General features: G+C 36.1%; 1 protein-coding gene across 1 annotated transcript in view; it reads right to left on the bottom strand.

Moving 5' to 3' along the window:
- Window positions 1–24,393, bottom strand: part of LOC149564470 (carbon catabolite repressor protein 4 homolog 5-like) — a 176,792-nt gene that overhangs the window by 28,717 nt on the left and 123,682 nt on the right. Inside the window, exons 8-11 of the mRNA XM_089818017.1 lie at window positions 20,906–21,002; window positions 2,458–2,550; window positions 2,329–2,361; window positions 2,142–2,242 (exon numbers count right to left, since the gene is read on the bottom strand). Of these exons, the coding sequence (XP_089674143.1) occupies window positions 2,142–2,242; window positions 2,329–2,361; window positions 2,458–2,550; window positions 20,906–21,002 (324 nt within the window). The remainder of the gene's footprint in view (window positions 1–2,141; window positions 2,243–2,328; window positions 2,362–2,457; window positions 2,551–20,905; window positions 21,003–24,393) is intronic.

Here is a 24,393-nt window from a genome sequence, read left to right on the forward strand (position 1 = left end):
GATGTTGATCACTCACCTGATTGGAGTTGGGCTCAGCTTTCACCATCTATAAAGATTCAATTTTGTGTTGCGGCAGTTGGTAATGTTCCTGTGTCCACAGATTTTGATGTAGTTACACCTATTGTTGATACAGTTGGCATGAATGCATATGGTTCTCCTATAGCTACGTCTCTTCAAGGGATTGTTGGTCAGGATTCCAATGTAGTATATATTATATGGTGGGGACCAGGATGAAAATATTTCTCGTGAGGTTTTCTTCTGGTGATATTCTAACTCCTACATCATTAGCACAGTTTTTGAGTGCTATAGTGCAAGTTATGTTGTTGGTCCTGATGATGCTAGTGGTATGCAGTTGGTTCAATGTTGACAGGGGTGTCACATACTACTTCATCTGGGATCCAGGTGGAGGTTGGAGTTCACTATGTTGTTAGATTGCTTAAGGGCAAGCAATCTGGGGGAGGGAGAACTGTAATGTCCCCATTGTTGCTAGCATCAAAATTTCAAGGATTAGCCTACTATTGTGATCCTTGTAGGCTAATATGGTGGTTAGAGGGTTTTATTGGGGATTGGCACTTTATGATGGGGCATAATTTCATATTATAATATTATAATAAAGTGAAAATATAAGAATAACTTTTATCCCACATTGGGGAGAGAAGTAAGCTCCAACAAGAAAAAGATAAACGAGGCATGAGAGGCTCTTTTCTTATCATCCGATTATTGTCATTTGCATTTGATGAGTTTTGTGCAGCCAAGGGTTCTAGCATTTCCACTGGAGAACGTAGTTATTTTGTTTGTCACCATTTGAGCTGGTGAAATACCCAGTGAATTTGGTATTGGAAGGACATCATACAAGTGTTCTATTTGAGCATATTGGTGAAAGATCCTTCAAGGGGTCGCAGCTATTGGAGAAGACAAATCAGTCTTTTCATTGTGCTAGATTTGTGGGCCAGATTGTGGAGTACAATTAAAGGAATAAGTCAGATATGGCTATAGTTATTTGTTGCAGTGTCACCACTACTACAATGACTCGCCACAGTAAAATCTAGATTTCTTTAGCAATTTCCAGGTTCCTATCCATTTACATTTTGCATTGCATTGAGGTTAGATCTGGATATCTTAGGGCATTTATAGGGATTTAAAAATCAGTTGTGGAAAATTTGTAAATCTGATTCATATCAGAATCTTATATCAAAATGTTGTCAGAAGGGATTAGAATATCATTGAGTTTCATAGAAAGCATTGCCCTAATGTCTTATTGTTGCAAGATGCATATTTCCTCATTTGTAACCAATGTTATATGTTTCATAAAAATACAAAAAACATTTCCATCTTCATTGTTAGATGTTTTAGAGTTCTTTGCAATCATATTTAGTAAAGTTTGGCATTGAGAAAGCAATCAGAATTTAGATCTGCAATATATCCCTTGTGTGCAAAGTGTTTGACAAATTCTCAAGTTAAGAAATCAAAATTGCAAGGGATATTACATTGGTATTAGAGCTTGCTTGCAAAGTGTTTGATGAAATGTCAAAAAATTGAATTAGAGAAGAATTTGGTGTTTGACGAAGTTATAACTGGTTGGGGTTATTACATATGTATATATATAAACACCCCCTTCTGTCCCCCACCATTGTCCCCCCGTTGTCCCCAATATAAGGCCTCTATGTCCCCTCGACACAGAAACTTGTCCCCCCGTTCCATCTTCCCCCAGGGCGATGTAACTATGGTTATTAGTCAACTACCAATTGGCATTTAATATTTATACTAATCAAAGATGAAGTATCAACCTATCAAATGATTTGATTTTGTATATTTCTTGTTTTTTTTTTGCATATATATGATATATATGCATTCAAGCGCGCGCCCCTACTCCCCCCCCTCCCTAAAAACAAAAAAAGGAATCACACATCCACGCAACCAATTCTTGCACCCAAATTCACAACTTAACCAAGAAGGCTAAAACTAAATTAGAAAATGTTACATAAGTACTCACCAAGGTTGGGTAATAGTTCTATAAGACAAATTACTTTAAGCATAAGCACTAAAATATTTACAATTGGGACACTTTCATAATTATAGCTTCAAGATTCATACAATCCAATATTATAAACAAAACAAATGCTTTGTGACAAAACTTGTACCTGGTTGGTTTAACTGTAGTCTTTTGCATCCTAGTGTATGAATCAGGTACATTTTCAATCTGACCAGAGATTTCTCTACGGTCGTGTGCTAGAAGATCCAACTAAGACAAGAAAAATTATCAATAATAGATAAACTGGTGTGTATGGCCATGTCAAAGACTAATGAAAAATAGTCGAGTGAACTCACCTTAGACGAGGTGAGAAATTGATAGAGTGCACTCTGCACACATAATGAACATAATTTCAAGAAAGTAATTTGGTTATCAATACTGCTATTAGAAATTTTATTTTGAGGAAGTCAACTTCTTAAAAATACCTGAGGAGTGCTGTTAAAGTCACCAGCGATTACAATCGGTGCTCTGTCCCATTTCTTAGAAAGTGCACGAGCTTCTTCAAGAAGTATACGCACCTACGCAAATGTAAAAATTCAACATATTTAAGCTGGGATAAAACAGTAACAACTTCCTCCAGCAACTAAATAAATCTAATTTAAGTTTCAATGCATACTAAACCTGACATTAACAAGCTCCGTAGTTCCAATTGTTTCATTATCCTGTATGAAACTACTTTAATCCTCACTAGGAAGAGTACAACAATCTTTTCATTAATCTGTTCAAGCTATAAAGTTTACTTGGCAATCTGAAATATCTGACACACAATCAAGTAGAGCAAAATCTTTATCCAGGATTTCCATAGCTGTTAATCTATTACACTCATTTGTAATTGAAAAGTTTGGAGTCAGCACATTTGCAACCACCTTGAGAGTGGTAACTGCAGTATCGCTCTAGCACAACCCTGAAATATCCGAAATATCTGACACACAATCAAGTAGAGCAAAATCTTTATCCAGGTTTTCCATGGGCTGTTGATCTATTACACTCATTTGTAATTGAAAGTTTGGAGTCAGCACATTTGCAACCACCTTGAGAGTGGTCACTGCAGTAGCGCTCTAGCACAACCCTGGGATGGGAATCCATGTTGACAGCTTAGAAAGCCTCACTAGTGGCTGATGTTCAAACACGAAAGCTTAATAAACCTTATTTCACAAAGGAAAGCGACTTTATTCAAAGGATTTAATAAAGCAAGGGGGAAGTTATACAAAAATGAAAGGTAAGAAGCCTTAACCAATCAGCAGGGTCTATAAATCAGACTTGTAGGTCAAAATTGTAAACTTAAGGCCTAGTTCAACCCATAGCAAGGGCCTATAATGAGCTCTAATGAGACATGTGGCTCTTAGCTCTAGGCTAGCGCCCTAAATCAAAGAAGATTAGCCCCTGAAATGAAACACGTGGGCCTGGTCCATTCCAACTAGACCTTAATTCGATCACGACGTGCTGAATTGGGCCATGGAGCCGAGCATATGGGCCTCCATTGACTAGCATGTGGCCTTAAGTGGCTAATGTGTGGGCTAAATCTGAAAAGGGATAAGGCCTAGGAATGAAAAATGTGGCTTCAGCTGTAACCTTTGCACCTGCTCTAATCAGACCAGGCCTTGATTCAATGAAAAATGGGCTTCCAGATAGGTCTAGAACAAATGCACTAGACTTTTACCATGAAATGTGTGGGCATACGATCAATATTTTGCAATATCCCAGAAGGTTAACCTTATGAGATGAAATAGACCCATTGCATCCATGCACCACAAAACATAGAAACACTCATAGGCTTCGTCAAAGAATTACCAATATTTACCAAGTGTCATATCTCCGCATCAGCATTTTCCTTGTTTATCCCTCTTCCTAATGAAAAGATATTGTCAATCTACATGTTTCATCCAAGCAATTGAAGCCTATCACTCTCATGCTACTGTAGGTGACTGGCAGGAATCTTAGATGCTTATGGTGTCATCTCAAAGTGAACATGCTGCCACACTAAGACTTTGCATGTTACTACAAGTGCTTGCAGCCTTGCTATGGATGTCATATACCTTGCTATACATGCAATATTAGTTGTTGCTGATGAAGTTGCAACCTACACACCATCATCCACCTAAACTGATAAAATCATGAATCAAAGATCATATTCATAATTGAACTATAAAAGATTCACGGATTAGAGTCCTTTGAATTGCCAAGCTAAAGACCTTTGTGTAAGGCTTAGAAACAAAACTCATCAATATTCCCAAGCATACTTAACTTCATATTCAAATTTCTATATAAACTCATTAGATTAAATTTTGAGCATTAGTTGGCATGTGTGACATTCCAGTCCAATCAAAATAACATATTGATTGTGCATTTTCAGCCTAGTAAAAAGAGTTTTTGAGTTCACAAAAATTTATTACAAACAATATTGACTGAATGCATATTAGGTAATTTAACCTATAATGTTCCAATGGCACCCATGCTCTTTGCACGGCACAAGTCCACCGTTAGGTAGCCGCTTAGTGAATGTGTTATGTTCATATAGTCTAATTGGCCAATCACTCCTCCATGCATATGGAATATGTACAAGTACACTCTACTAATGTCGCCTTCAGGGAAAATCGATGTTGCCTTGAAAGATCTTGATGTCACAATATTATTATTTCCGTAATGTAGAACCCAGCAATAACCTAACCCGGAGACAATAGTTAAATAATTTGTTGTATGAGAAATTACATCTAAAAAGCAAATATGAGTTTCATTGGAAGAAATCAATATCTGGAATACAATATTAGATATCGTTGTCAATTACAAATTTGGCTGCAAATGAAGACTACACAAATTTGGAGCACAGGTGAAATATCGAAATGATATTTCCAACGATGGAGTAGGGTGGCTACAAACCACTGAAATTGCGATCACAGAATAGGGAGGATCATCCACCTCCAAAATTCCGTACTACCTTCAGCCTTCAGCCTTCAGCCTTTGAAAATACAAGATAGAAATTCCACGACATCCTACTACACTACCAAACTTGGCCTTAAAAAGGGCTTCAAGAAGCTTCCTAAGGCTTACAAACAAGCCGACATTAATTTATTATTTTCTTGTTTGGGGTCCTTTACTAATTAATTAAATATCCATTAATATTTATTAAATTTTGGGACCATTAATTAATAGAAAAATTCTTTAAATTAGGGATATACAAACCCTTGCACACTCAAAGCTTGGTTGCCCTCCAGCAATCCACAAGCTTCGAGATCACAAATCATGTGCAGATGTTGGTAGCTATATCCAACTAAAGCCTCGTGTTGCTTCAAGATCACATGTGCATAATAGGATTCAGTTGAGATGAGTAGACAACCACCAAGCCTCCACTGCGCCAATCTAATATAAACATTGCTATGTTTGAAGGCACTAGGATCCCATGGAAGCCAATCATAAAACACATAGGTGCTCCTATCCAAAACCTTCATGCGATCAAGCACACTAATATCTAACTAAAGTAAATCTTGGCGATTCCATGAGGAAGCCCCTCACAGGAAGAGATTGTAATCACGCCTTTCTCTCCCAAAGGATAAACTTCAGATTCAACCAATTGTAGGGATTTCTCTCACTCGTTCAAGTCCTACTCCAAGACTAACTACACAACAAGTTTTGCTCCAATAAGGTAGTGCCTAAACTTGGCCAATGCATGCATGACTTGCAAAAGCTTTCGACTATCAAACACAAATGGATGATGGTCTTGCATTAGCGTGACTCCACTTCTTTCATCAAACACATCGCACTCCAACACTATGATTGTACCAATCAACACTCCCACAACGCCAATCGGCATTACCACTATGCCAATCAACACTCCCACTATAACAATCGACGCTACCACCATACCTATGTAAGTTAGCACTATCACCATGCTAGTTGACACTACCATCATAATTGTATTAGTCGATGTTGCCACCGCACCAGTGAAGAGTAACTCCCCCGTCAAGCTTTCGTTGCCCCACTCTACTATAAACATTGCCATACCGAGAGTCATCAAAATCCCACAATCATAAAACATATCGGAGTTGCAATCCAAAATCTACATGCAGTCATGCCCATAAAAAGGATCACTGGTAGTGTCTATTTCTCCATACATCTAATTGATCAATGTTTTCTTTCAAACAAGCTCCATGCAAGTATCTTCTTCAACCATGCTTTTGTCATGTATGCTTAGGTTTCTCCACTTGTAGGGGTAGCAACAGATTCTTGGATATACTTGTGCGACTCTTCATCTTCCTCATGTAGTGCATCACTCTTATTGTCATCACTAACATCCTTGGCCCAATGCAGTTGAGATATCATTTTTTCTACACAATGCTTGAATAAACTATTGACCAATTTACATGCCACAATAGAAGGATTGCAATCTCGACTATAAACAGCCCATAGCATTCTTATGATAGGTTGGGATATCATATTTATCTCCTCAATACATGAAATCATGATATTCTCCATAGCAAAGAAAATCTTATCATTATGGTGCTCCTTTATGGTGACCAAAAAGTGATAACACATATCGGGGATCAAGTCTTGCAATCCTAGATATAAGAGGACATTACTTTGATATTTGCACATATCTGTAGTATTGTCAACCTTCTAGCGAACAGATCACTATTGATGTCATCAAGGCTCTAAAACATGGCAGTAATAAAGTGCAATATCTTTGTTAGGTTGTCATTATCCTAAGGTACTTTAGGAGCTGAGACTATCAAAATCTGACTTAGACATGTTGTAGCTGCTAGCTTGATTTTCTTGTCATGATATCTCAAAAGAATGGGTTGTCATAAGGCGATCTCAATCAACGCAAGGATCCTCTGTATAAGAAATGAAGGTAACTTGTTCACCTTACTCGAACATACTTCCAATATATCTAATGGAATATCAACACCATACATAATTTGGTGCAGTCTTTATCACACCATGAGCGTAATTCGTTTTCCAATCCAACATTGTTAATGATGGCAAGAAGCCATTAAGTATTATACCTTGTCATGATTGGCGAGGGCATAATATAATAATGCACACAATATTTAAGATTTTTCTAATAGAAGCATATATTAATTCACTCACACATACATCACAACTAACTAGCGATAAGAGGTGGATGCTTCATCTCACCATTACTTTTTCATTAATATTAATAAATATTTTTCAATGCATACCATATTTCATCTTTGCCAATCTTTTGTAGCACATTCAACCACCACTTCCCATCACTCAACACCATATCTCCCCACACAGGCTAGCAAAATCACTAGCTCTGATACCACTGTAATGTTCTAGCAACACCCACGCCCTACGTACAACACAAGTCCACCGTTTGGTACTAGCACCACAAGAAAAACATGGTGACTGAATGTCACTTGTATGGTGGCTATTCACATCCATACAATGATTGTTCCTCACTCATATGATGGATATATTCCACTCATATTGTAGCTTTGTCCATCAAAATGAGGCAGATTGCCTCTGGCCTCAAACTCAGTCGAATCCTAGCAGAGTCACCATGGACATACTAAGTCCAAGGACTCTCCTAACTTGCAAAGTCCTAAGCTCTGGACTCTTGCTGAAAATCTATTTGACCTAAAAACATCATTTTATCATTTGCTAATGCTTGTGATAGAGAGAAAAGAGTTAGAGAAGAGTATTGGAGTTTTGAGAGAGAAATTAGCAAACCATTGGCAGTCAAAAATTGCATGATCTTGTCTTTGTTCACTACAACCTTCGCCTTCACCCTAGACAAATCCAAGGCACTAATACATCATCGATTCTATTAGAGACTATTGATCCACATGTAGAGTGGAACCAAGAGATTGTTAATCCTGTCTTTAATGATGAAGGCATAGAGTGGATTGATCAACTGGATCGTGGGGCAAAGGCAGTAGCAATGATACTCGAGGAGGCTACAGTGTGAGGAGATCGAGTGCAAGACCCTCAGGCTAGGTGTGATGGATCTGAGTCTAATGATGAGGATTTTGTGGGTGAGGATGAGGATGAGGATGCCCTTGTAATGTCCCATTTTCCGAATTAAGGAATGAATGTTAGAACCTGCGACAAAATTGTTAGTACAATAGGAGTTTGCATAAAGAAATGTTATAAACACATAATTAACTGAGTGTTAGTCTAAATACTACCCAATCTCAACCCTCCTAATCCCTCAGAGAGAGACTCTTCTCAGATCACCTAACTCTCTGGTGAGAATTACTTCTTGGTTAGGAGATCATCATATGAAGGGTATCTTCCTAAGGACTATGTTTGGGATCTCTAATTAAACACTAAACTTGGTAGAGATCCCACCTCTGACCAAGCCTCTAACATATGCATATGTTTGACCACTACTATATATATATAGCCTCTAAGAGATTCTCTACAAATCTCTCTCTAGATTCCATTATAGAATCTGACATTCAATGAAGAATGTCCTCTAGTCTCTAAGTTCTCTTATGAGAAACTCAACATTCTTTTTGAATGCCCTCTCTTTATTGGTAATGACTTTACTCTTTATTTTCTACTTGGAAGTTTGGTATGTAACACCACTAAAATTCCCTCCTTGGCATTATAATGGTCGGTGTTATAATATCTCATAGTTTGATTTATATCCTCAGAAAATAGAAAACATCAACAAGGTGATTAAACCATATCCTTGGTGTGTTTTCCTCCATTGATGGTTGACTCTAGTTTGCTAATAATTATTGTCGTTGATACCATTGATATTTATCTTACACATGCATAATGATTTGGGCACTCACTTCTTTCCACTTAGATTATCGTTTTAATGCATAGCACAAGCAAATGAAATGTTGTTGATAATTGGTTGGACTTTTCTATGTTCCTTTCATGTGGAGACGGAAATGAAGATAATTCATATTATATTTTTCCCTGTTCATCCCCCTCTTTTCTCCAAGATGTGAGTGTCATTTCTACCCATCTCTCTATTTGAGTCCTTTGTTTGGACATAGGTACCTTTCAATCCCTCGTCATCGATTAATTTTGTAGAACACTTCATGTTACTTCTACATCCCTTTAATTTGTAGACAGTAGTTTCTTTTTGATATAAACATGATTTAATGTTCACTGGTTGGTGTCTGAGAGGTTGAGTTTCTTTCCCCTCCTTACTTAATATGATATCTTTGCTCTCAGTTCGATCATCTATGCTTGGCATGGTTTGTTGATTGGATTTAACTTCCTTCTCTCTATTTGCTACTCTGAATCTAGTCAGCGAAAGACGAATATCCGTTCAAGTGTACGTGTTCATCTGGACTTCCTTTTCTCGATTGCTATGGTCATGATAGCTCTTGAGATAGTATTGTTTTGGCTTCTTTCTTCCTTGTCAATATATCCACGATGATTTGTTGAAGGTATTCAATTATTACATTTGATTGCTCTATGATGCGCGGATGATTTTCTTCTTCGATGCCTCTTCCTCCCTTTACATCAAATACGTATCTTGAAAGGTCGTATCTCTTCATTTGATTAATAATAAGTTTTTTTATTTATTTATATTAATTTGATATTTATTTATTTAAGATCTTTTATTTTATTTTATACAATTAGAATAGTATAAAAAATTGAATACAATAGGTCCATTGTGTAATGTCCCCATTTTTTTCAATATCAAAGTTTCAGGGATTAGCCTATTATTGTGATCCGCGTAGGCTAATTATTGTGGATAGAGGGTCTTTTGAGGCAGTGGCTTGGCTTGGGAGGGTCTTATCTTCTCCACAATTCAATAAGCTACAGGTTGGTCTTCATTTGGCTCAAATTCGACTTCGTTTGGGCTTAGTTTTGTGTTCTTACTATTTGTGGTAAGTTGGTATTGATCGAGATGGACACTTTCTATTTTTGGAAAGTGCATTTGGTCACATTCAAAAATAATAGGTATGACTCCTATTTCAAACGGCATATTTAAATGATGAGTATTTTAGGAGTTATTAGAATTTTAGTGGCCAAATTCAAATTAATTTATTAAATGGCTTATATAAAGTTATAAATTCACTTGAAAGTTGAGTTATCATTAGAAAGAGTTATTTATTAATTAGTTAAGCCAAGTCAAGTGAAGCTTCTAATTAATGTTGTGTGGTAAAGCTTCTTGAGTGAAGTTACATTTTGGCAACAAAAAGGGTATATGGAGGTTATAAATACAAGCCCATTTGTTGAGAAAAGCATGCTTGGATATTTTATTTGCTTTTGTTGCCTTTGTAGCTTTTTCTGAGTTCTAATATTTTGTGGCTCTTGCTGAAGTATAAGGGTTGAGTCTGAGAAGTTCTTGGCAATTGTGCTGAAGTATACAATTGGCCAGCATCTCCTATTGTATTTGTTGTAGCTAAGGAGAATAGTCTTGATTATTATATACTTATTGAAGCATTTGGCTAAGGGTTTGGAGTTTTAGAATTGAGCATTGATCCTACAGCTGAGGTCTTATGGATTAATTTCTTAAGGTTTGCATCTTCCATTTTTGTCATTACTGTTGCTTAGAAGAAAGTGTGTGAAATTTTGAGATGTAATTTGATTCAGTGCTGATGTAAATTGAATTGAGAGATAAATATGAAGTAGTTCAGTTCTACATGGCATAGTAAATCAAATGCAAATCTATCATTGCCATTGAATTGAGCTTGGTCATCATCAGTGTTGTTAAAAATTGCCTAATCTTGGTGAATGTGATTTAGTCAGCCTTGGAGTTCTTTTCACTAGTGTTGGCATTGTAAGCTAAATGTTTTGACATAATGTCAAAAGTCAAAAATATTAGTATTTGTTAAGAGTTATAAACATTTGGGATTATTACAATGATATCAGAGCGATTTCCTGCTAGCTTGCAAGAATTGGGCTAAGTTATTATTTTGGTCGGTGCTTACTTCAGAGATTGTCCGATTATTTTTGTGATTGGTATAGTGACATGGATGGTGACAGGAGATTCATTCCAAGTAGATATTATACTTGCAGAGGACATACTTCTCTACCTAGGGATGGAGAATCTGAGATACAGGGTATTGTAAAATAGTCGGATGATGCAATTGTTGGCATGAGTCCCCAGGATTATGCATTTGATGGTGATGCGATGATAGTGGGAGTAGGAGCATGCGATGATACAGTCATATCGGCCTTGTCAGCTACTTTTGCGCCGATTAAGCCATCTATGGAGGAATTTAGTGATATGTATGCAGTTGCTGATGTGTGTTCTAATGATGGCACACATGTTGATGATTATGAGTTTTTATCAACTACAGATTCGATGCAATTTTCTATGGCGACAGTTAGTATTGTTCTTGTATCCGCGTATTTTGATGTGGCTACACCTATTATTGATACAATTGGCATGAGTGCATATGGTTCACCTGTAGCTACATCTTTTTCAGCGATTATTGGTGATGATCACGATTCCAATATAGTATATATTATATGGGTGGCTATGGGGAAGAAGAGTATGCTAAGATCTCCTATAGAGTTATCTCCCAGTGATGTCCTAACTTTCAAATCATTAGCACAGGTGTTGGGTACTATATTGCAGGCAATGTTGATGGACCTGATGATATTGGCATGCGGTTGGTTCAGTGCTGAGAAGGATGCCATGTGCTTCTTCATTTGGGATCGAGGTGGAGGTTGGAGTTCATTGTATTGCCGAATTGCTTGAGGACAAGCAATCTCAAGGAGGGAGGACTGTAATGTCCCCATTTTTGTCAATATCAGAGTTTCAGGGATTAGCATATTATTGTGATCCTCGTAGGCTAATTATTGTGGATAGAGGGTCTTTTGAGGCAGTGGCTTGGCTTGGGACGGTCTTATCTTCTCCACAATTCAATAAGCTACAGGTTGGTCTTCGTTTGGCTCAGATTGGACTTCATTTGGGCTTAGTTTTGTGTTCTTACTATTTGTGGTAAGTTGGTATTGATTGAGATGGACCCTTTCTATTTTTTAAAAGTGCATTTGGTCACATGGAGAAATAATAGGTATGACTCCTATTTCAGACGACATATTTAAATGATGAGTATTTTGGGAGTTATTAGAATTTTAGTGGCCATATTCTAATTAATTTATTAAATGGCTTATTATAAAGTTATAATTTAACTTTATAATTTCACTTAAGTTGAGAGTTGAGTTATCATTAGAAAGAGTTATTTATTAATTAGTTAAGCCAAGTCAAGTGAAAAAATATAATGGAAGCTTCTAATTAATGTTGTGTGGTGAAGCTTCTTCAGCAAAAGTTACATTTTGGCAACAAAAGGGGCATATGGAGGTTATAAATACAAGCCCATTTGTTGAGAAAAGCATGCTTGGATATTTTATTTGCTTTGGTTGCCTTTGTGGCTTTTTCTGAGTTCTGATATTTTGTGGCCCTTGCTGAAGTGTAAGGGTTGAGTCTGAGAAGTTCTTGGCAATTGTGCTGAAGTATACAATTGGCCAACACCTCCTACTGTATTTGTTGTAGCTAAGGAGAATAGTCTTGATTATTATATACTTATTGAAGCATCTAGCTAAGGGTTTGGAGTTTTAGAATTGAGCATTGATCTTGCACTTGAGGTCTTGTGGATCAATTTCTTAAGGTTTGCATCTTGCAATTCCGTCATTATTGTTGCTTGGAAGATGTAATTTGATTCACTGCTGATGTAAATTGAATTCAGAGATAACTATGCAGTTCAGTTTTACATGGCATAGTAAATCAAATGCAAATCTATCATTGTCATTGAATTGAGCTTGGTCATCATCAGTGTTGTTAAAAATTGCCTAATCTTGGTGAATCTGATTTAGTTAGCCTTGGAGTTCTTTTCAGTAGTATTGGCATTGTATGCTAAATGTTTTGACGTAATGTCAAAAGTCAGAAATAATATTATCTGTTAGAGTTATAACTAGCTGGGGTTATTACACATCGTGAACTATTCAGCATAGAGAAAAAAAAACTTCCAGAGTAATATACTTCAAGTCTACAGGATCACCACTATGCATGACTTACAGAGTAGTCAACCCATTTAATCCACATGAAAGTGTAGCTAAAACGATATAAGATTTACAATGCTTATCAAAAAAATAATATAAGGCTGATTATCAAGTTCAAAACATGCTACTTATGCTATTCATTTGTAGTCGGGCCCCATCCATCATTAAAACCCAATGCTTGTATGAAAGTTGCATCAAGCAATTAATCATTCCATCCTGCTAAAACATAATCATTATTCAACTTAGTCTCCTCACTATCAATAACAATCGGAGCAGGCTGTTGGGTACTAGTGGAAATGTGCAAATCTTCCATCATTCTTTCAATTTGCTTAATATCATTCACGTCCATCATATCTTTGAACTGGTCAAAATATTGGAAAGCTTTGACCTCATCTTTATGAATAAGAAGAAAGCCATCCCTGAAAAATGTGTGAGTTTACAAGTAAACTCAATAAGTCCTCTATCTTTCTACTGAAAGACCTCTTCATTTCTCGCTTTCCAAAGGAACCAGAAGATCTCACATGTAAGAACAAACCAAAAAGAATTAAGCTTAGAATCAAAAGCTTCAACATATCCAACTAAAATTTCACTCCAAGAAAGGCCTAGTTTTGAATTCCATACAATAGGATTACCCAAATAAATTGACAAGATCATGATAGCAAAATCATACTGAAAAAAATCATGTTCAAAAGACTCAATTGCATCACAGACTTTGCAATGGCCAAGAATGAGACCTAAAGACTCCATATTAGATCCTAAAGCAAGTTTTTTAATTAGCAGAAGCCATCTTAAACATAATTTTTTGGGTTCCACTTTTGACTACTACAAGCACTGAAAAAAGAAAGACCATTCAAAAAAAGGGGAACGCAATCCCCACCATTGGATCACTCTTTGAAAGATTTTTGGATCGGAAACAAGCATATTATATAATTGCTTTGTTGTTACTTCATTAATTACTATTCCATCACTTCACATAAACTATTTGAAAAAACTATCAAAATCAATAACACCTTTGAGAAATTACATGTACCAAATGCCTTGCAAATTAGTGTATAGGTCTTCTTCTGAGTCAATGTGATACCATATCTAGTTCTAATTTCATCCCAAGTGCCCATCCGGTTGTCAATCATTAAATCACTAATTAAAGACACCCAGCACATTCCAATCTTTTGCTAAGCAACTTTGTGCAAGTGCCAAAGGTTTTCTGTTTAAATACAGTCCCTGCCAAATTGATCTATATGAAACAACACAAGATGGAGAAGAACGAACAACTATTCTAACTAGTAAGAATATCCTTGAATGGGTCCAAGCCTTCCACAGGGTAGCAAAAACATTAGAACCAAAAACTTTGATTTTAAAATCACCTAATAGTATATCACAAAATGGAATATTCATCCAACTTTTACCTTTGGAGATGATAGAGCATTGAATGTTATTTTTAATTGGAACTTTCCAAGGTTCATTACTATAAATATCCTTAAGAATCCACTTAGAAGCAAGGGCAATAGCATGCTTTTTAAGTCCTTCAAACCCAGTCCACCATATTGTTTGGGTTTACAGCACCACTGCAAATTCACATAATGTTTTTGTTCCCCATCCCATCAGACCACAAAAAATCTCTCAAAAAAATTTCAATTTTATCCATTTGATGATTAGTCATCAACCAAGTAGAAGCAAAGTAGAGGTGATGAGATGACAAAACTTTCTGCACAACTTGAATTCTCCCTACCAAGGAGAGCTAGTGGGTTTGCGTGGGTTTGCCATTTAATATGTTTCTTTTGTATTTTATCAAAAACACACTCCTACATAACTTTAGTAGAAGGATTAACAGCAAAAGGAATACCAAGGTACCTAACAATTTCATTAGGACCTTTCCATTGCCAAGACATCAACTATAACCAATTAGGAGGAGAATCAGACCAACCTATAACTGAGGATTTATGAGGAGCAACTTTGGCACCTGAGGTTAAACAGAGAAAATCAAGTCTATCCAAGGTGTTACGAAAGTTCATCTCCTCAAATTCTAAGAACAATGCAGTCTCATCAGCAAACTAGGAAGGAGACCTTTAATAGGAGGACCAAGGGAGGGAGCTCTAAGCAAATAAAATAGAGCATCAGCAACAATCACAAAGATGGAGGGGGCAATGGGACAACCTTGTCTAATTGATCTCCCAAGAGGAATAGATCTAGTAAGATTGTCATTCACATCTATGACTGTGGAAGAATCTTTAAACAACACCTTTATCCATCTGCAAAAATATTCAAGAAATCCAAAAGCTTTCAACATTCCAGTAACAAATGGCCACTCAATTCTATCATAGGATTTTTCAAAATCAAGTAAGATCATAGCCACATTCTAATTACTCTTCTTAGCCCAATGCATTGCTTCCCAACTTGTTATTAAATGTTCCACTATATACCTGCCCTTGATGAAACCCGTCTGTGTAACTGAGATAAACCTATTTAGCAAGTTCTCAATTCTTTTAGCTAACAATTTTGCAATAATCTTGTAAGAGATATTCAATAATGTTATTGGCCTCCAGTTCTTGATTTCAGCTTTCTCACCATTCTTCGGGATCAATTTGATCATGCCTTTATTAATGCTTCTACCCAAGGATCCTCTAATGAATGAGTCTTCATAGAGTGCCAACAGATCACTAGATATCCAATCTATATTGGTTTTGTAGAACTCAGCAGGAAGACCATCACATCCTAGGGATTTTTCATTGGCTAAGGAGTTAATAGCCCATTTAATTTCTTCCAAAGAAATAGGATTATTTAATCTGCTACTATCTTCTTCTGAAATTTTTTTGGGAATCAATTGGAGACACTTCTCGAGTCCTCATACTTAGCATCAAACATCTCAGATGAAAAAAGTTGAGAGTAGTACTCAAAGAATGCTAATTGCATTATAACTGCATTTGAAGATTTCCACCATTAATGAGAATATGCTCAATGAATTCCCTTTTATTCTTTTCCTTGATAATAGTGAAGAAATATTTAAACCCCCTATCTCCTTCCAAACACCAATTCAGTTTGGATCTAGCTCTCTGACCTTGGATCTTATAGTTTTGAATCTTCCTTAAGGAGTCAAAGCAGCTTCTAACTCCAAATCCTGTACTCTGACATGAAGGTCTTTCTCTAGCAAATTAAGATTAGCTTGTGCCCTAGTTTCTTCTACATTAAATCCATACTTTTTTTCTTTCCAATGATCTAAAAGATTTTTTGCCAGACTTCAACTAGTCCTTCCCACATTTCTTTTGGTTGAATATCACCACTAACCAACTTATAAAGAATATGGCCTACTAGAGTGCACCAATTGTATCCGGGTCTTTGAGAAGAGAAAGATTAAGTTTAAAGTGCTTGTTAGTATTCACCCTAGAATCGGGAATCTCATTTTGCAAACCAATCCTTGCAAAGATAGGGGAATGGTCTGAGAGAGAAGCAGGAGTAACTAAGACAGGTGAATGTCCAGGTTCAGAATAAAAACAGAGAAGAGCAGAGTCTGTATAGATTTATCAAGTCTACAATAAACCCTTTGAGAGCCCTTTTGATTATTACACCAAGTGTACCAAATATCCTGAAATTCAGATTTTCTTTTTTCCAAAGGATCTAAAACACTAAACTTCCTCTTAAGTTTGTTCCAAAAGAATAACTCATTGCTTTTCCGACTAAAGGAGTTGCTTCCTATTTTATCCTCTCAATGTTCCACCATATTAAAGTCACCAATAAAGATCCACTAGGTATTAGGCAAATTAGTTGTAGCCCATTCCCATAATCATTAGGTGCATAGAAGTTAACAAGTCCCAAAACTCTGACCACCTTTACTAAATACAATCCACAATGCCCTATGACAAGGAGAGACTCCTTTGCTTACAATATAATCAACCCAATCAAGTCCCACAAGAATAGCAACTCCCCCCTCCCACTTTCATGATTGGAGTAGAATGTAGTGACTTGATCCCAAAGCATTTTTAGGATAGTGTGAGCCTAAAATCCAACTACTTTAATCTCTTCTAAACATATGAAATCCTTTTGTATAATCTTACTGCACCATCTTCTTACAATGTATTTTCTATCATTCATTTCCAAACCTCTAACATTCCAGCTATGGAAGTTGATCATGTTCATGATTTTTTAAATTGTTCTTAACATGGTTATAAAGTCTGTTAAAGCAATCAATGATATCTCCCTGTTTACTTTTACAACCATTAAAATTGGTTAAGATCTGATTATCATTGCCCTTTCCTTTCTTGCTCCTTTTATTGATGACTTCAACAAAAGAGGGCTCAATTCTGTTTTTATTTGGAGAAATTTCCATCCGAAAAGGTTTTGATCCATTCAAATGCATATTCTTATCATTCAAAGAGTGATTGGCAATCTTAACCAACTATGCCCTCTCAACTAGAGAATTAAGAGCAAGTTGATGAGCATTAAGTTTGGTGGGGGTTTCAACCTAGGGCACTGGATCAACACTAGCTTTTTGACAAATAATGGATTTTTTCTGATTAGAGACACTTGGGATGATCTTAGAACTACAAATGGCATCATTAGTAGGAGTTAACTCAGAATCATAAAGAGGGTTGGCAATTGTGTCAAATTCCTTTTCTAAAAAAGAATGAGAAACTTTATTTTTATCAGTCTCCATAAGCTTATCCATCCCCGGAATACTATCAGAATTACTTGAGAATGGTGCCGAGGGTTTCTCTTTTCCAGAACTAGATGCTTTTTAGCATTATCTTTAGAAATCTCAAAGTTAGCTATTTGAGGTCTTGATAAATCTGGATAGTCTTTTCTTGCGTGTCCATTCCTTTTACAATGAAAACAAGCACCTAGATTACCAAATCAAGAGACTTTCCATGAAAAAACTTCAAAATCAATGGTAAGAGAAATATTATCGGGGAATACAATTCCAGGTTCAAGAGCAACTAGAACCTTAGCATTTAAATGTGGAAGGGTAGTCTTAGATTGTTCTATCTACAAAACCGAACCAAATAGGCTTCAATTACTGGTGAATAAATGGCCAAAATTCAACATTCAAATTCTCAATTTCTACCCAATTTGGTGAAGCCCTAGCAAAAAATTCTTCTATATCCCCAATCGACGACCATGGGAAGGCTCGAAATAAAGATTTACCCACATTCCAAAATTTCTTGTTAAGGATTCTTTCTTGCATACTATGAGTCTTAACAAATGAAACAAATAGCCCTTTTTGGACCATTCTACAGAATGTAACATGAATCCCAAGTTTCTTACCCCAAACATTTACAACCCATTCATTAAAAAAGTTTTAGGAAGGTAAGAACCCTTTGTCCAAGCAAGCAAAGAAAACTGCAATATTTTTTAACTGAGATTGTTCTATTCTAATAGCTCTTACCATATCCTCATTCAGCAAGAGAGAAAGGATCCTCAATTGATGGGGCGGGAGCTTACCTTCCTCCTTTCCTCCACTGACACCAAACTCGGTTTTTCCTCCATCCCCGAGTCTATCTCCATTGGTTGGGAGTCCATCATTTCAGTTCCCATCCACAGTGATTCTACAGATCTTAACAGAAAAAAAAGCTGACAGCGAACAAGATGTTTTAGGTTCCTCCACAACTGCCTTATATGATGGTTTCTCATGCAATTCTTTTTCCTAAATCCATGAATTACCTTAGACATGAGTATTGCTTATATCCTCATCTTCTTTCATCATTTCTTCATACACCTCTCTTCCACCATCCTTCATGATTGCAGCCCTTCATTCTCTCACAAGTGATCCAGGGTGGGTCAATAATGGCGGGGTAAGATTTACCTATTACCAACAGAGAAGCCCAATCGACACACTCAAGCAATCACAGAATAATAAGCAAGAGACCACACAAGCCGAAAGAGAGGAAACAAAAGCATTAAAAACAAGGTAAAAAAGGGCACGAAGAGAGAAAATGAGGACAAGAAACACGTCGCAGGGTACGGGAGCCGAGGCACATAAATGTTTGGCTTCCATACGTAGTTGCAGAGCTCCTTTTCCAAATCCACTATACTTTTTTTTCCTTATTTTATTTTATTATATTATGATATAATAATATATTATAACATGATAACAATCATATTATTCATTTATTCATTTATTATTTATACCATAAGACAATACAAAATAATAATATATTATATTTATTTATTTATTATAGCTCATTCATTAGAAAATTACATCTATATGTTCATTTTGGGGGTTATTACAGCCCTTGAGGTTCAGCCTTAGACACAAGGTGAGAAGATGGCTCTAGTCTTCCATGACTTATCTTACGCATATTCATAGGAGGGCATAGGCTACTATGAGCCTTAGTCCTTGACACTCTAGCTGTTGTTTTGATATATGTTTTGAACTTTTGATTCCATGGATTTCATAATCCATGAATATTGTAGACATTTCACAATGATGCTATGTTTATAACTTTATATTATGTTATTCAATTTTTTTCCTTCATAAATTAACTTTTATACTTATGTGATCTATCCAAAATTTTGTATGTGCATTAAGTAGCTTCTATTTATCTCAATTATTGTGTATTTGATGTTAATTGACTAAAAGGTGCATGGAGAAAATCTTTAAATCCTTAAAAATCTTTGAATTTCATGGGTTTTTCGATTTGTCGAGTGCAGTCGTCGAGTTCGAATCTAAAGCCCAATTTTGACTTTTCGAGTCAGAGGCAAGTCCGAGTCCCGCAACACTGCTACAAACCACCAAAACTACAATCACAGAAGAGCGAGAATCTTCCACCTTCAAAACTGTGTACATACAACCTACAGCCTTCGGCCTCCAGAAATACAAAGAAGATAGAAATTCCACAATATCCTACTAAACTACCAAACTCGGCCTTATAAAGTGCTTTGGAAGCTTCCCAAAGGCTAACAAACAAGCCGACATAGATTTATTAGTTTATTGTTTGGGCCCCTTAAATAATTTAATCAAAGGTCCATTTATAATGTTACTTAAATTCTGAGACCATTAATTAATTAAGATACATTAATAAAATTGGAGATATTACAAAATGATAAAATAAAAGAACTGATCTGTGAGTGACCATGAATAGAAGATGTAACTTTTGTAACAATATATATACACAAAGCAAAGGAGTACATAAAGAAATCTAGTCCAATTTCAGTCTATAAATTCAAATCCTAAATATAATAATAGTCAGAAAAGTCAATTTAATAAACTAAAAGAAAAAGCATCAATGCAATGTCTGTTTTCCATTTCCACAGCCATACTATCTACAAGGGGTTGACTTCCTCTGCCCTACCTGTTAGAATTGTTTGTGGGCATTGTACATATTATCATTAATTAATAATAATACAACATGCAAGCATCTAAATAAAGAATTCAGAGAGGGACCACCATTCGATGGCATATAGCCTATATCTCTTGCCTTCAAAAACTGTGCCTATAGAGTTAAATCTATCACTGAATACCACTAACAGAAAAGCTTGATTTCACTCAGCATATCCAATTATTAAAAGCTACAGACTGACACTTCTTTCCCATCTGAAGCAGTAGGGAGATGACAGTTAAAATTCAAGCACTGGAACAGACCACTTTTACCCGAATAGAGATATTGGTATGAATATTTGAACTCAAAAATATACTCAAAAAACTACACAGGGGAACTACATCTAGGAAATCAGTATAGCTAAGAGAAGTTGAGCATTTCAAAAACATAAGCTCTTTCATTCAATGTCACTGTATCTCCATTTTCCATTGTTCTATCAATGGCATACACATTAGCTCTAATTCATATTTTCTAATCCTAATCGCAATAAGGCATGTAAAGTGTTTACAAATATAGAGTAAGCCATGGAATGGACAGTGCCTGGAGGCATTTGCAGGATGTCTTTTCTGCCTCACTGTTGACAATGAATATGAATATGAATATTTAGTGCTTTTTTTACCTGTCCCAATTTGATATCCCCGCGTTTTGGGTTGAAAAGCACATGAATATTCCCAACAATGAGTCTTCTCTTTTTGCAATTGTTCTCCTGCAGCGAACTTCATTCAATCCAGTGTAAGAATAGTGACAAAAAGATGTCTAATAAACATCTGTATACATCAAAACTAATTTTTTTCTTAATTTGGTACCCCTTCACAAGTTCCACAATGATTAGAAGTCCTTTAATTTGTTTAAGATTGAAAAACATGTATGCCCTTTGTAGTTATCTGTATTTATGGATCAGTACATATATAAAATAATAAATGTGTACAAACCTTACTACCATATTTGGGTTTTTTCAAGCTATATCCAGCCAAGACCAGATTTTTTAACTTACTATTTATGTAGTTCAGTCCAGACTTTTCAATTCCTATAAAAATCTTACCATTTTTTCTGACTCCCAGAGAAATCAAGTACAAGATATTCAATTGATTGAGAACAGTATAGCATTCAGTTTCAGTTGAGCCATGGTACCTATAATGGGATCTTCTATCATATAAATACAAAGTTATTATTAACCTTTAATTTCAGATCCTGGTACATCCCATTTATCAAAGTTATTTTCGAAAAGAATAGGAGTCAATTCCAGCTAAAAGACTCTTAACTATCTCAAACATCCTGAAAAGTGCTTATCCATCAATAATCTGGCATAAACTTGAAACATTTGCATGAAGAGGAGGAGATGTCTATGCAGTTTGCAGCAATGCTGCCAACAGACTGTTTAATATCAGCAACTCTTATCAATTCTACTCAAAAGGATACAATCTAATACAAAAGTAACCCTGGCTGTCCACCAGATCCCTTAAATTGGGGGCCATTCCCAGTTGCAGGATATTGGGATGAAAAATATGGCCAAAAAGAAGTTAAAAACAAGTGCCCCTTCTACATCCAGCTAAAAGTATTAAGTGCCCCTTGCAGAAAATAACCTACATCCTCTTTTGTATTGTCTTTAAGAATGATTCCTGAACAGGGTTATCAAAAGATCAGCTAATGTCAGGATGAAAGGACTCTGACAGATGTTCCATCCATAGTTCGCAAACTCTTCAAGTACTCCCAAGTTGCTGAGAACTCTCAATTTTTTTGTTGGGCGAGTACTCTCAAGTCTCAAGTTTAACTCTCGCGTTTTTATAGACACAAAAATCTAAGGGGGAAAATGTCAATGCAAGTAAAATACTGGTTAGAATGTGTTTTTCACATGCTGTTTTTCCTACAAAACCATGTATTTTCTCTTTCAAGGTGTCAATTTTTAATTAAATACATTTTGTAATTTTATTTTTACATATAAAATATGTTTCTTTAAAAGAATTTCATATTAAGTTCTTTCTAAGTTGCCAAGCTTTTGTCGAGCTTTCTCAAGGTTTTTGCAGAATTAAAAAAGTTGGTTCTGTCGAGGGCTCTCTAAGTCCAAGTTTGCAAACTATGGTTCCATCTACAAGAGACACAAATCAAGTTTCAAAACAGTAGTGTGAGGGTGAGAAGTTAGTTATTCAAATTGGCTGTCGAGGAAAATAAGTATGGTTGAACGTTGTTCATTGAGCATAGGATGATAGTTCTATCCAGGGTAACGTGACTCACGGTGAGTCACGCGAGTCATGCGAGTCAGCGAGCCACAATGACCCCGCCGAGTATTAATGACCCGTGACTTGTGAGCGGCAAGTCACATGGCATGACTCGTGCGACTCGCAAGTCACGAGGTGGCTTGCCTAACCCGACCGCAGCAAGCAGAATTTTGGGGCTTTAAAATATTATTTTTTGCAAATTTTTTTTTTTTTAAATTTTGTTCTCCCTCACTCTTATAACCCTAAAAGGGCTCCCATAACACTCTATAGTGAAAAGAAGAAAGAGAGAGAGAGGTAGAAAAAAAATAAGAGTTTTCTTGTTTTGCAACCAGCTGAAAGGAACAGGAGGAAAGCTTGCATTTGTGACATTGGAGCTTGCATTTAGATCATCAAGGAGTTTATAGGAGCTCTTCTCAACACTTCCCAAAGCATTTTAAAGAGGTAAGAGTTGATTGTTTAGATTTTGATGATTTTTTTCTCTATGCTTATGGGTTTTTTTGCATGAATTTTTTTTGTTTGTTTATGAGTTTTTTTTTTACTTTAGATCTTCATAAAATACAATACTTAAATGGTAATATTTGGTCTAAAATATCTTATTGCAGCAACCTTTACATTTTTCCTTACTCATAATGGCTCCTGGAGGTAAAAAACTCAAGCTCTCTAAAGGCAATAAAAAAGATGAGTGTTGGAAGTTCACCATAGACTTTTCGGGTAGAACTAGAACTCAAACAAAATGCCTATTTTGCAAAACCATTTATAGTGGGGGGATAAATAGATAGAAATACCATATTGCTGGCATACGCGGTCATGATACTGAGCCTTGTGGAGCTACAACTGTTGAGGCTCGACGTTTTTGTTATGTAGCCTTGGAAAGATATGAACAAGAAAAAGAATTTTAAAAAAACAATTAGAAGAGTTAGCTCAGATTGGTTCTAGTTCCCTTCCACGCTCATCCGCAAATGTTTCTAAGTCAGTAGGTTGTGTTGGAGAAGGTTCTCCCTTCCCCCCTATCGTCCTAGTGCTTATGTTGCTCGTTCTTCTTCTACATCTATTCCTTGCACTGCTAGTGGTGCTGGGGCTGCTACCCCTTCTAGTAGTACTGGCTTTACCTTTCGTCCTAGAGTAAGAAAATCTAGTAGGTTGGGCAATTTTTTTGTACCGCGTTCCACTCCTAGTGCACAACCCTCACTTGAGAGCTTGGGCTAGAATAGAGAGATACATGAAGCTGGAGTAAGAGCAATTTGCAAGTTTTGGTTCTTCCACAGCATTCCATTTATAGCAACTAGGTACTTCAACTTCATTCATATTTGATTGTTTTACATTTTAAGTTTTAAAATTTAAATTCAATTTTATACTTTTAACTTGATGTTGAAAATTTGAAATATGCTAATTAAAATGTTTTTATAAATGTAACAGGACTCCTTATTGGCAAGGGATGATTGATGTAGTTTCCATCTGTGGTGCGAGGTTCAAAGCCCCCACTAAAGATGAGTTGAGTGGCCCCCTCTTACTAGATATGGTTGAGGAGATGAAACTTGAGTTGGAGGACCATAAAAAGATTTAGGGCCAACCATCATGACGAATGGATGGACAAATAGAAGGAATAGGACCCTCCTAAATTTTCTTGTTTCTAGCGGAGGTAATTCATCATCCTCTACTTCTTGAAGTCTAAAACTTAATGTACATAGTATACTATTATTGAATAACGAAAATTTTTTTTTATTGACTATTGATTCTTGATTGATAATTATTTTGTTTAATTTTCACTTTCAGGATCCACCATGTTTTTGAGGTCTATAGATGCTTCCTCACATGTGAATAATGCAAAATTCTTATGTGAGACTATTGAAGAGGTCATAAGGGAGGTGGGGGGAGAGAATGTTATCCAAGT

Source organism: Cupressus sempervirens, chromosome 3, assembly GCF_028749045.1.
Source record: "Cupressus sempervirens isolate cs-2001-9-10 chromosome 3, ASM2874904v1, whole genome shotgun sequence".
NCBI lineage: Eukaryota > Viridiplantae > Streptophyta > Pinopsida > Cupressales > Cupressaceae > Cupressus > Cupressus sempervirens.